Genomic DNA, 13,717 nt, shown 5'->3' with positions numbered 1-13,717 from the left:
ATGTGATTTAGCTGCTGCGTCAGCTTATGTGCCTCTGAGGTCCACACCCAGAGTGGAGTGTTTTTTTTTTTTTATTACTATTATTATTTTATTCAGCACTGTTCTTGCTCATAAACCAATGTCTTACTGATCCGTTATGTCTGGGTAATACTTATAGAAACCTAATTTGTGTGACCACCCCTCACCCTCCCGCTCCTGCCCAGTTTGTCTGGGTGGGTCACCTCCCTGACACGCTCCCCGAACTTTACACACACTGACACGCCACAGTACGCACAACCACCACACACCACCTGGTCACTCCACATCGCACTCCCACCATTGCAACACGTCACTCACCCTCATCTCCCACTAGCGGGACTTAAGTGGAACATCATATCCTGAAGAACACCATCTTCACTCACATTCCTGACTCAATTGTAGAATTATATCATTTCTTTTAACAAATTAATAGGAAGGTATCCTATTAACCTTCATTCAGTACTCTATTGGCCTACGCTAATTGCTAATTTACCCTAGCACCTCTCCCTTTCCGGTCCAGTCAGTCTGGACTGGTCACTTCCCTTCTCCTTTTCCCCTTCTGCATAGTCGTATCCCACCATTCCCCGAGTTGCTAGGGACCTATTCACTTGAACTTGTATACTAGGATTGAGTGTTTCAATTAATAGCTATTATGTGATGTCATAACAAAATGTCATAACTATAGAGGGTGCTGTTGGTCCCTGCTCCGCAGTCTAGTGGTACATATTAGAACTAGTAAACTTTGCTATAAGGTACTTTATACTCTTAGGATTATTTTAGGAGTGCTTTGCATTTAAAAGGTGGTACTAATCTTTGATTTACAGATACCTCTAACAGTCTTTCCATAATGCCTCATGGGTCCAGACGACAGGGGAAAATCCCCACTAACACCCAAAAGACTGTTTATGACCATTTCACTCAATCAGGAAAGGAGCCTAATCTTGTCACCAATGAGGAGTTGAGTGATCCTGAGTCGCTGGATGCTGAATCTCATTCCAGTGTGCGTTCAGAAGCGCCATTGCATCACTATATTACAAAGGCTACTCTACAACACATGCTGGCCAACCAGACACGCTCTATCACTCAGGAAATTCAACGTTCCTCTGCGGAATTGAAAAAGGAAATCTCAGAGATTGGTGATAGAGTTGAAGCACTGGAGCGGAAACAAGATGATCTAGCGGTGGATCAGACGAATCTGCTCACCTATTCTGAAACCCTAGCAGATCAGATGATTCAACTTGAATTTAAAATGGCAGATATCGAAGACAGATCTCGCAGGAACAATATCCGGTTTAGGGGCATTCCAGAAACTGTAGAAAATACTAATCTTCAGTTTTTTCTGAGGGAGCTGTTTGCAGTACTCGTGGGTACCCCAGAGGGGTTAACCAATACAATGGAAAGAGCCCACAGAGCTTTAAGATCACGATCTGCTCCTGCTGATAAGCCAAGAGATGTAATTGTAATTGTTTGCTTCCACAGTTACATCTATAAAGATAAACTTATGCAAGCAGCCTTCAAAAGACCGCCCATGCCAGAAAAATTTAAGGACATCCAGCTTTTGCCTGACCTTTCGACTCACACGCTGCAGTATCGTAAAACCTTCCAACAAATTACTTTAGCACTCAGGAAAGCTAATATCAAATACAGGTGGGGACATCCTACAAACCTGGTGGTTTCTAGAAATAACCAAAGCCACACAATCACCTCCATACCTCAAGGCATGGCCCTCCTGACCACATGGGGCCTACACTCAGACCAACCGCCACCATTACAGCCTACCTACCCAAAGCTGAGAGCTTCAGCTCCCGAATGGTCCATCAAAGAGCAAAGAGCTAAGAAACCTAAAACCAATCCACCGTAAAAATGAGACGGGCTACCCTTATAGGAACTTACCTGGACTCGATTGAACCTGGACGTTTGACCTGTCACCGATGATTCATGACCGAGGTTTAAGTTAAAAATTTAAAAGTTTACAAATAACATGTACAATTATATTGTATGTTTGATCACCACTTTAATGTTGTTTTTTCAATATAAGATTTGCATATCTGTAGTTGTAAGTTAGATTAAAGTGATTACTGCGGAGCAGGGTTCACCCTACTGACCCCTGTTTCTGTTTGTTTTTCTCCCCCCCACAGGTAGCCCACACTAGGGCTCCATCACAGCGAACTATTTTCGCTAACTCTCTCCCCTAACCTGCTGTCTGTCCCCCTCCCCCACCCACCCTTCCTAAACTAACTCTTGTTAACAGATCTGGTCTACCCTTTATAGTCCTCTATGCCCCCCCTCAAAATCCTAACTCACAATGTAAGAGGCCTAAATTCTCCACACAAGCGTAGCCTTCTAGCTAGATCACTTAAATTCCACAACCCCGATGTAGCCTTCCTTCAGGAGACACATTGGTCCCTGGACAACCCCCCTTGCACAATATCTAAAGACTATACTGTTCTTGAATACACCTCCTTTTTAAAGAAAGCCAGAGGCACAGCAATCTTAATCCACAAAAGAATAGCTTATGAACAAATTCAAGTTCTAAAAGACCCGCAATCTAGATTTCTTATCCTAACATGTAAGCTGGATCATACTGATCACACTTTAGTCTCTATCTACCTCCCTAACTCACACCAACCCAGACACCTCAAACGGATCCTACTTACAGTCGACCGGATAAAAATAGGCAGAGTCTTGCTAGCGGGGGACTTCAACATGACTTGGGACCCAACGTTAGACAGGAAAAAAAAATCACCCGTACAAAACACTGTACCCCCTCTGCTCAGCTTTCCCACAAGTTCAGACAAATTATTACCCATTTTAGCTACTATGATATATGGAGATCACTCCACCCTAGAGACAAAGACTACACTCACTTCTCACATCCTCATAAAACGTATTCCAGACTCGACTACGTCTTTTGCTCAGCAGAAACCCTTGACCAAGTCAAACACTCTAACATCTCCCTGTGTCCATGGTCTGACCATGACCTAGTTTCAGTGACTTTCCGCTCAATAGAACGGCATAATGCGAAGCCCTCCACATGACATCCTACAGGACGCTGCATTCAAGGAAACTCTTAGAAAAGATATCATATTTTACTACCAATCCAATGATAATAACCAGGTTAGAGATGATGTGCTCTGGGGTGCGGCTAAAGCCACCTTTAGAGGTCTTATACTCAAGAGACAAGCATACCTTAAAAAACTTTCTGGCCTTTCCCTCTCTAAATCTCATATTGAACTACGCCGACTAGAACTCCTTAACAGACACACACCCTCAGATAGTACCATAGCCCAAATTATAAAGGTCAAAAACCACATCAATCAGCTGGAACTAAAGCGTACCCAAGCAAATTTATTTAAATTGAAACAGATTACCTACCACAAGAGTAACAAAGCAGACACACTACTAGCTAACAAGCTTAAAAACAGAGCGAACACTTCAAGAATCCACCAGATTCAATCTGGGAACCAGATTTACCGTAAACCTTCAGACATTGTTGCATGTTTCGAAAAATTCTACTCAAACCTATACAATTTAGAAAAAAATGCAGGACACACACTAGTCCCTACCGACAATATTTGCTCCTTTCTGAGCAGCCTAAACCTCCCCTCATTGTCATCTGACGATCAAGAGACACTCTCATCCCCCTTTACTCTCAGCGAAATCAAACATGTAATAACACACTTAAAGCCTTTCAAAACCCCAGGACCAGATGGCTACTCTGCAGCTTTCTACAAAACATATACAAATGAACTAACCCCACTACTCCTAAGATTCTTTAACCACGCTAGAGAGCAGGGACGTTTTAGTAGGGAATTCCTGGAAGCCACGGTGATAACTATCCCTAAACCACAAAAAGATCCATCTCTTTGTTCCAATTACAGGCCAATTTCCCTAATTAATTTAGATGTAAAAATTTATGCCAAATTATTTGCTACTCGCATTTCCAAATTACTCCCGCAACTTATAAATCTAGACCAAGTAGGATTCATTCCTCATCGCGAAGGGCCTGATAATACTAGGCGTCTGCTAAACATTTGTACTGAATCCACCAGACTTAATAGACCATTCTCTGTAATCTCGTTAGATGCAGAGAAGGCTTTTGACCGCGTTCGATGGTCTTACCTATGGGAAGTCCTCAAAACCTTCGGCTTCCCAGACCAAATTATTAAGGCGATACAGGCTCTTTACTCTACCCCCTCGGCAGTTGTCAGAGGACTGGGCTTTGTCTCGCCCCCCTTTTCAATATCCAATGGCACCAGACAGGGGTGTCCACTCTCACCTCTCCTTTTTGCCCTTGCGATCGAACCGCTAGCAGAGCAAATTAGACAAGATAAGAAAATAGATGGCGTTCGTCTGCATGGCACTATTCATAAAATAGCGCTCTTTGCTGATGACATAACAATATTCTCTTCAGACCCTCTATCTTCATTCCCGAGACTGAAGGAAATCTTAGAATCCTTTGGTTACATGTCCCTTTACAAATTAAACTTAGATAAAACAGAAATTTTCACCTGGGGCTTCCCCCAGGATACAGCTGACACCCTTATAACTCAATATAAGGTACACTGCACCAACAACTTCATCTCACACTTAGGGGTCAAGATATCAAACAATATCCCCCAGATGATTAAAGACAATTACCTACCTCTTCTAGCTGAACTGCGCACTCTAAAAGACAAATGGGATTATACCTACATATCATGGATAGGTAGACTAACGGCCCTCAAAATGTCATTCCTACCCAAAATTACTTATCTATTTAGGTGCCTTCCTTTCCGTATTCCGGGGTATCTTCTACATCAATTTCAGAGCGAGTTCACAAAATATATATGGCAGCATAAACCCCCTAGAGTGGCGCATAAAATTCTCCAAAGCCCCCTTAGTAGAGGAGGAATAGCCTCCCCTTCAATAACAAGGTATTATGAAGGAGCCATGCTCACCCATATTTCGCAATGGGGTGCGAAGGAATCTCCTAGTAAATGGAAAACCATAGAACAAGCTTCACTTCCGAGCCACATATATCTACCTGACTTGATTTGGATCCCTACCCATTTACGACGAACCACAGATATTAGCAACACCATAATACGAGAATGTCTCGCCATGTGGGATAAGCTGAGACACTACCCACATATCGCCCCGCACCCTTCACCTATCACTCCCATGACGGGTCTCCTTCGAGGCCTACCCGACTCTCACCCTCACGGCTGGACACGAGTAGGAATTCAGACAGTAGCTGATCTCTGGGTTAGTTCACCAACTCCGCGCTTCATTACACTCTCAGACATAAAGGCTGACTTTACGTTACCCAGACATATGACATTTGAATATACAAGACTAAAGAGCTTTCTTCTCAGTTGGGGCTTTCAACCTGAACTACACCGGCCCCGAACACTCTGGGAAATGACCTGGCAACAAGGTAGTAAACTACATAGACCCCTTTCAATACACTACACCTTAATAGGAAACTCAGACTCTGAGAATAAACTCCCTCACTTACTCAAATGGGAGTCGTCCCTGAACATGACCATACCGCCACAGACATGGCAATACGTAATCTCCCTCACCAAAAAAGCACTACATTGTGTTACTCTCTTTGAAACCTATTACAAACTCTTAACACATTGGTACCTCACCCCTGCTAGACTTAACAAAATGTTTAACACTGCATCTCCTCTATGTTGGCGTAATTGTGGTAAAAAAGGGGATTCTCTACACATATGGTGGGACTGCCCCAGGTTGAGACCCTTATGGAATTCCTGCTTCCGTACATTAGCGAAACTAGGCATAGCACTTCCCGCGACTCCTTCCAATGCCCTTCTTCACATAGGTACTTTTAAACTACCTAAACACCAAGCATACCTGTCTATTTATTTGTTAACAGCTACTAAAGCGACTATAGCCAAGGCATGGAAATCCAAGATACCTCCAAAATGGTCATGCATCTTAAATTATATGGCATATATCTACAACATGGAGAAACCTATCTTTTACTCCCTAAATAATTCAGACCTGTTTGAACTGGTGTGGGCAGATTGGCAATCCTATTACACCACTTCTTGGTCCCCAAATACTAGGGCAAACACGAATTAGATGACCTTTGCCGTTTATCCTTTATCAAAGACTTTCTCTTTACCTCTAACGCTACTACCACCCTTCCTCCCCCTTCCCTCTCCCTCCCCACCCCAACTAACCCACCTCTTACGCTAAGAGCTATGTACAGCTCATCTTCCATTTCATGAATATACTCCAATCTGAACTGTTGAAACTGTTTCAATTTTCTGTTTGTATACGCTTTGGGAGCCTGTGTGCTCCACAAACATTCTTTATGTTATCTTTGTAACTGAGACTGTTGTATATCAATAAAAATTTTAAAACCAAAAAAAAAAAAAAAAAATTTATATAGACAAGAGACAGCAGCAGACATTTAAAAGTTTATTTCTGCAGCTGCTTGAAATACAATGAACTATTACAGGTGCTTGCTGAGTACAATGTACCGTTAACAAATTTTCATATTAAAATATAAATTTAATATGAGTAATTGTTGCTCTTTCATATGAATGACAGTAAAGTTTTGAGTGAAAATGTCCCTTTACAGTTTACAGAGTTAGAGTACTTAGTATAGTGCAACAGCAGAGGAAATAAGATAATCCATGCTAAAGAGGCTTTTTCAATGGTTATAGCCCTGGACTGCTCTGAGACAGCAAAACAAAGCAAAGTTACAATCTAAAAATGCTTATAAAATATTTATTAGCAGATCTTTACAATGTAGTGCACGATTGCTTATATAAAACTGTACCACATCATAGAGAACTAAGCACCTAGTTTAAAAGCTGTTGCACAAAAACAAATATTATAGGGACATTTAGTGCACTAACTGTGTGACAGATGCTGCTAATTAGTTCACCATCAGAGTCTGCCTAAACACCAGGGGTTCAACACACAGACTTGCAGGGTCAAATTAATTAGAGCTATTCAGTTTTGTACTATAATTAAATGGACAGGAAACCCCAAAATTTCCTTTCATGATTTGGATAGAACATACAATTTTAAACAACTTTCAAATTTACTTCCATTTTCAAATTTGCTTCGTTCTCCTGTTATCCTTTGCTGTAGGAACAGCATTGCACTACTGGCAGCTAGATGAACACATCTAGTCAGCCAATCACAAGAGATAAATGTGTGCAGACACCAATCAGCAGCAGCTCCCACTGGTGTATGATATGCGAGTATTCTTTTTCAACAAGGGATACCAAAAGAACAAAGCACATTTGAAAATAGAAGTGAATTTAAAAGTGTCTTAAAATAACATGCTCTATCAGAATCATGCAAGTTTAATTTTGACTTTCTAATCCTTTTAACAATGAGATCATGGATGTTGTACAAATAAGCATATTGATAATGAATTTTATTAGAAGTACAGTATAAAATGCCAATGCTTGTTACATTCATGCAGCGTATAGATGAGGAATATAGTTACAAAGACAGTTTATACTTTCATCCTTTTTGCTTTTATTTTGCCACTACAATGCAGAAATACTATAGGTGGTCAAGTGCAATTTCAGCAACAGGCACATGATATAATTACACAACTTATTCATTCATTTGTAGAGGGAACTGCTCCAATTTACCTTATTTAAAGTTTCTTTGGTTCGTTTCATAGATTCATGTTGCTGATAAAGTTCTTCTTCTAATGTCTGATGAATTTGTTCCAACTCATCCTAGAGGTAATAAAAATATAATTTATGCTTACCTGATAAATTCATTTCTCCTGTAGTGTAGTCAGTCCACGGGTCATCCATTACTTATGGGATTATAACTCCTCCCTAACAGGAAGTGCAAGAGGATCACCCAAGCAGAGCTGCTATATAGCTCCTCCCCTCTACGTCATATCCAGTCATTCGACCGAAACCATACGAGAAAGGAGAAACTATAGGGTGCAGTGGTGACTGGAGTTTAATTAAAATTTAGACCTGCCGTAAAAACAGGGCGGGCCGTGGACTGACTACACTACAGGAGAAATGAATTTATCAGGTAAGCATAAATTATATTTTCTCCTGTTAAGTGTAGTCAGTCCACGGGTCATCCATTACTTATGGGATACCAATACCAAAGGTAAAAGTACACGGATGACGGGAGGGACAGGCAGGATCTTTACACGGAAGGAACCACTGCCTGTAGAACCTTTCTCCCAAAAACAGCCTCCGAAGAAGCAAAAGTGTCAAATTTGTAAAATTTTGAAAAAGTGTGAAGTGAAGACCAAGTTGCAGCCTTGCAAATCTGTTCAACAGAGGCCTCATTCTTAAAGGCCCAAGTGGAAGCCACAGCTCTAGTAGAATGAGCTGTAATCCTTTCAGGAGGCTGCTGTCCAGCAGTCTCATAGGCTAAACGTATTATGCTACGAAGCCAAAAAGAGAGAGAGGTAGCCGAAGCTTTTTGACCTCTCCTCTGTCCAGAATAAACGACAAACAGGGAAGAAGTTTGACGAAAATCTTTAGTTGCCTGCAAATAAAATTTCAGGGCACGGACGACGTCCAGATTGTGCAAAAGTCGTTCCTTCTTTGAAGAAGGGTTAGGGCACAATGATGGAACAACAATCTCTTGATTGATATTCTTGTTAGTGACTACCTTAGGTAAGAACCCAGGTTTAGAACGCAGAACTACCTTGTCTGAATGAAAAATCAGATAAGGAGAATCACAATGTAAGGCCGATAACTCAGAGACTCTTCGAGCCGAGGAAATAGCCATTAAAAACAGAACTTTCCAAGATAACAGCTTGATATCGATGGAATGAAGGGGTTCAAACGGAACACCTTGCAGAACGTTAAGAACTAAGTTTAAGCTCCACGGCGGAGCAACAGTCTTAAACACAGGCTTAATCCTAGCCAAAGCCTGACAAAAAGCCTGAACGTCTGGAACTTCTGCCAGACGTTTGTGTAAAAGGATAGACAGAGCTGAAATCTGTCCCTTTAACGAACTAGCAGATAAACCCTTTTCTAAACCCTCTTGCAGAAAAGACAATATCCTAGGAATCCTAACCTTACTCCATGAGTAACTCTTGGATTCGCACCAATATAAGTATTTACGCCATATTTTATGGTAAATTTTCCTGGTAACAGGTTTCCTAGCCTGTATTAAGGTATCAATCACTGACTCCGAGAATCCACGCTTTGATAGAATCAAGCGTTCAATCTCCATGCAGTCAGCCTCAGAGAAATTAGATTTGGATGTTTGAAAGGACCCTGAATCAGAAGGTCCTGTCTCAGAGGCAGAGACCATGGTGGACAGGACGACATGTCCACTAGATCTGCATACCAGGTCCTGCGTGGCCACGCAGGCGCTATTAGAATCACCGATGCTCTCTCCTGTTTGATCCTGGCAATCAATCGAGGAAGCATCGGGAAAGGTGGAAACACATAAGCCATGTTGAAGACCCAAGGTGCTGTCAGAGCATCTATCAGCACCGCTCCCGGGTCCCTGGACCTGGAACCGTAACAAGGAAGCTTGGCGTTCTGGCGAGACGCCATGAGATCCAGATCTGGTTTGCCCCAATGATGAAGCAGTTGGGCAAACACCTCCGGATGAAGTTCCCACTCCCCCGGATGAAAGGTCTGGCGACTTAGAAAATCCGCCTCCCAGTTCTCCACGCCTGGGATGTGGATCGCTGACAGGTGGCAAGAGTGAGACTCTGCCCAGCGAATTATCTTTGAGACTTCCATCATCGCTAGGGAACTCCTTGTTCCTCCTTGATGGTTGATGTAAGCCACAGTCGTGATCTTGTCCGACTGAAACCTGATGAACCTCAGAGTTGCTAACTGAGGCCAAGCCACAAGAGCATTGAAAATTGCTCTTAATTCCAGAATGTTTATTGGAAGGAGTCTCTCCTCCTGAGTCCATGATCCCTGAGCCTTCAGGGAATTCCAGACTGCGCCCCAACCTAGAAGGCTGGCGTCTGTTGTTACAATCGTCCAATCTGGCCTGCGGAAGGGCATCCCCTTGGACAGATGTGGCCGAGAAAGCCACCATAGAAGAGAATCTCTGGTCTCTTGATCCAGATTTAGCAGAGGGGACAAATCTGAGTAATCCCCATTCCACTGACTTAGCATGCACAATTGCAGCGGTCTGAGATGCAGGCGCGCAAATGGTACTATGTCCATTGCCGCTACCATTAAGCCGATTACCTCCATGCACTGAGCCACTGACGGGTGTTGAATGGAATGAAGGACACGGCAAGCATTTAGAAGTTTTGATAACCTGTCCTCCGTCAGGTAAATTTTCATTTCTACAGAATCTATAAGAGTCCCTAGAAAGGGAACTCTTGTGAGTGGCAATAGAGAACTCTTTTCTACGTTCACCTTCCCCCCATGTGACCTTAGAAATGCCAGAACTAACTCTGTATGAGACTTGGCAGTTTGGAAACTTGACACTTGTATCAGAATGTCGTCTAGGTACGGAGCTACGGCTATGCCTCGCGGTCTTAGTACCACCAGAAGAGAGCCCAGAACCTTTGTAAAGATTCTTGGAGCCGTAGCTAACCCGAAGGGAAGAGCTACAAACTGGTAATGCCTGTTTAGGAAGGCAAATCTTAGATACCGGTAATGATCCTTGTGAATCGGTATGTGAAGGTAGGCATCCTTTAAATCCACTGTGGTCATGTACTGACCCTCTTGGATCATGGGTAAGATGGTTCGAATAGTTTCCATTTTGAACAATGGAACTCTTAGGAATTTGTTTAGGATCTTTAAGTCCAAGAATGGTCTGAAGGTTCCCTCTTTTTTTGGGAACCACAAACAGATTTGAATAGAATCCTTGCCCGTGTTCCGACCGCGGAACTGGGTGGATCACTCCCATTAGTAAGAGGTCTTGTACACAGCGTAGAAACGCCTCTTTCTTTATCCGGTTTGCTGATAACCTTGAAAGATGAAATCTCCCTTGTGGAGGAGAAGCTTTGAAGTCCAGAAGATATCCCTGAGATATGATTTCCAACGCCCAGGGATCCTGGACATCTCTTGCCCAAGCCTGGGCAAAGAGAGAAAGTCTGCCCCCAACTATATCCGTTTCCGGATCGGGGGCCCTCACTTCATGCTGTCTTAGGGGCAGCAGCAGGTTTTCTGGCCTGCTTGCCCTTGTTCCAGGACTGGTTAGGTTTCCAGCCCTGTCTGTAGCGAGCAACAGTTCCTTCCTGTCTTGGAGCGGAGGAAGTTGATGCTGCTCCTGCCTTGAAGTTACGAAAGGCACGAAAATTAGACTGTTTAGCCTTTGGTTTGGCCCTGTCTTGAGGCAGGGCATGGCCCTTACCTCCAGTAATGTCAGCGATAATTTCTTTCAAGCCGGGCCCGAATAATGTCTGCCCTTTGAAAGGAATATTAAGCAATTTAGATTTAGAAGTCACATCAGCTGACCAGGATTTAAGCCACAGCGCTCTGCGCGCTTGAATGGCGAATCCGGAGTTCTTAGCCGTAAGTTTGGTTAAGTGTACTACGGCATCAGAAATAAATGAATTAGCTAGCTTAAGGGCTTTAAGCTTGTTCATAATCTCATCCAATGGAGCTGTGCTAAGGGTCTCTTCCAGAGACTCAAACCAGAATGCCGCCGCAGCAGTGACAGGCGCGATGCATTCAAGGGGTTGTAATATAAAACCTTGCTGAACAAACTTTTTATCCATTGGATCTGAAAAAGCACAGCTATCCTCCACCGGGATAGTGGTGCGCTTAGCCAGAGTAGAAACTGCTCCCTCCACCTTAGGGACCGTCTGCCATAGGTCCCGTGTGGTGGCGTCCATTGGAAACATTTTTCTAAATATAGGAGGGGGTGAAAAGGGCACACCGGGTCTATCCCACTCCTTGTTAACAATTTCTGTAAGCCTTTTAGGTATAGGAAAAACGTCAGTACACGCCGGTACCGCAAAATATTTATCCAGCCTACATACTTTCTCTGGAATTGCAACCGTGTTACAATCATTCAGAGCCGCTAATACCTCCCCTAGTAATACACGGAGGTTCTCAAGCTTAAATTTAAAATTTGAAATCTCTGAATCCAGTTTACTTGGATCAGATCCGTCACCCACAGAATGAAGCTCTCCGTCCTCATGTTCTGCAAATTGTGACGCAGTATCAGACATGGCTCTACTATTATCAGCGCACTCTGTTCTTACCCCAGAGTGATCGCGTTTACCTCTTAATTCTGGCAATTTAGATAGTACTTCAGTCATAACATTAGCCATGTCTTGCAAAGTGAATTGTATGGGACGCCCTGATGTACTTGGCGCCACAATATCACGCACCTCCTGAGCGGGAGGCGAAGGTACTGACACGTGAGGAGAGTTAGTCGGCATAACTTCCCCCTCGTTGTCTGGTGATATTTTTTTAACATATAAAGTTTGACTTTTATTCAAAGTAACATCTATACATTGAGTGCACAAATTTCTATTGGGCTCCACATTGGCCTTTAAACATAGTGAACAAACAGATTCATCTGTGTCAGACATGTTTAAACAGACTAGCAATAACACTAGCAAGCTTGGAAAAAAAACTTTTAAATAAATTTACAAGCTATATAAAAAACGCTACTGCGCCTTTAAGAAAAATAAAAATGTGACACAGTTGAATTAACAATGAACCAAAGATGTTAAAACAACCAAATTTTAACAGAAAATGTATAAAGTTAGCAGAGGATTGCACCCACCAGCAAAAGGATGATTAACCCCTTAATACCCAAAACGGATAACAGTTGAAATAATAAACGTTTTTATCACAGTCAAACACACTGTCACAGGTCTGCTGTGACTGATTACCTCCCTCAAAACTAGTTTTGGAGACCCCTGGGCTCTGTAGAGACGTCCTGGATCATGGAGGAAGAAATAGGAAGACTGTGACTAAATTTTTACTGCGCAATAAAGCGCTAAAATAGGCCCCTCCCACTCATATTACAACAGTGGGGAAGCTCAGTAAACTGTTTTATGCAGAAAAAAACGACAGCCATGTGGTAAAAATCATGCCCATAAAGTTTTATCACCAAGTACCTCAGAAAAAACGATTAACATGCCAGTAAACGTTTTAAAATTGAAAATTATGAAGTGTTATTAATAAGCCTGCTGCTAGTCGCTTTCACTGCAGTGCAGGCTCAAATATTACTTTAATATTGACAGTATTTTCTTAGTGAAATTCCATTCCCCAGAAATACCTCAGAGTATACATACATACATATCAGCCTGATACCAGTCGCTACTACTGCATTTAAGGCTGAACTTACATTACATCGGTAATAGCAGTATTTTCTCAGTCAATTCCATTCCTTAGAAAATAATTTACTGCACATACCTCCTTGCAGGTGGGCCCTGCATGCTATCCCCTGTTCTGAAGTTACCTCACTCCTCAGAATGGCCGAGAACAGCAAGTGGATCTTAGTTACGACCGCTAAGATCATAGAAAAACTCAGACAGCTTCTTCTTCTAATGCTGCCTGAGAACAAACAACACACTCCGGTGCCGTTTAAAATAACAAACTTTTGATTGAAGAAATAAAAACTAAGTTTAACACACCACAGTCCTCTCACACGTCCTATCTTTAGTTAGGTGCAAGAGAATGACTGGGTATGACGTAGAGGGGAGGAGCTATATAGCAGCTCTGCTTGGGTGATCCTCTTGCACTTCCTGTTAGGGAGGAGTTATAATCCCATAAGTAATGGATGACCCGTGGAC

General features: G+C 42.6%; 1 protein-coding gene across 1 annotated transcript in view; it reads right to left on the bottom strand.

Annotated features, from left to right (window-relative positions):
* CCDC30 (coiled-coil domain containing 30) overlaps positions 1–13,717 on the bottom strand; it is a 380,612-nt gene that overhangs the window by 331,532 nt on the left and 35,363 nt on the right. Inside the window, exon 5 of the mRNA XM_053690989.1 lies at positions 7,650–7,739. Coding sequence (XP_053546964.1) covers positions 7,650–7,739 — 90 coding nt within the window. The remainder of the gene's footprint in view (positions 1–7,649; positions 7,740–13,717) is intronic.

Source organism: Bombina bombina, chromosome 8 (genome assembly GCF_027579735.1).
Source record: "Bombina bombina isolate aBomBom1 chromosome 8, aBomBom1.pri, whole genome shotgun sequence".
In the NCBI taxonomy this organism is placed as follows: Eukaryota; Metazoa; Chordata; class Amphibia; order Anura; family Bombinatoridae; genus Bombina; species Bombina bombina.
The sequence above is the reverse complement of the archived record's forward strand: the minus strand, read 5'-3'. Positions and strand labels throughout refer to the sequence as shown.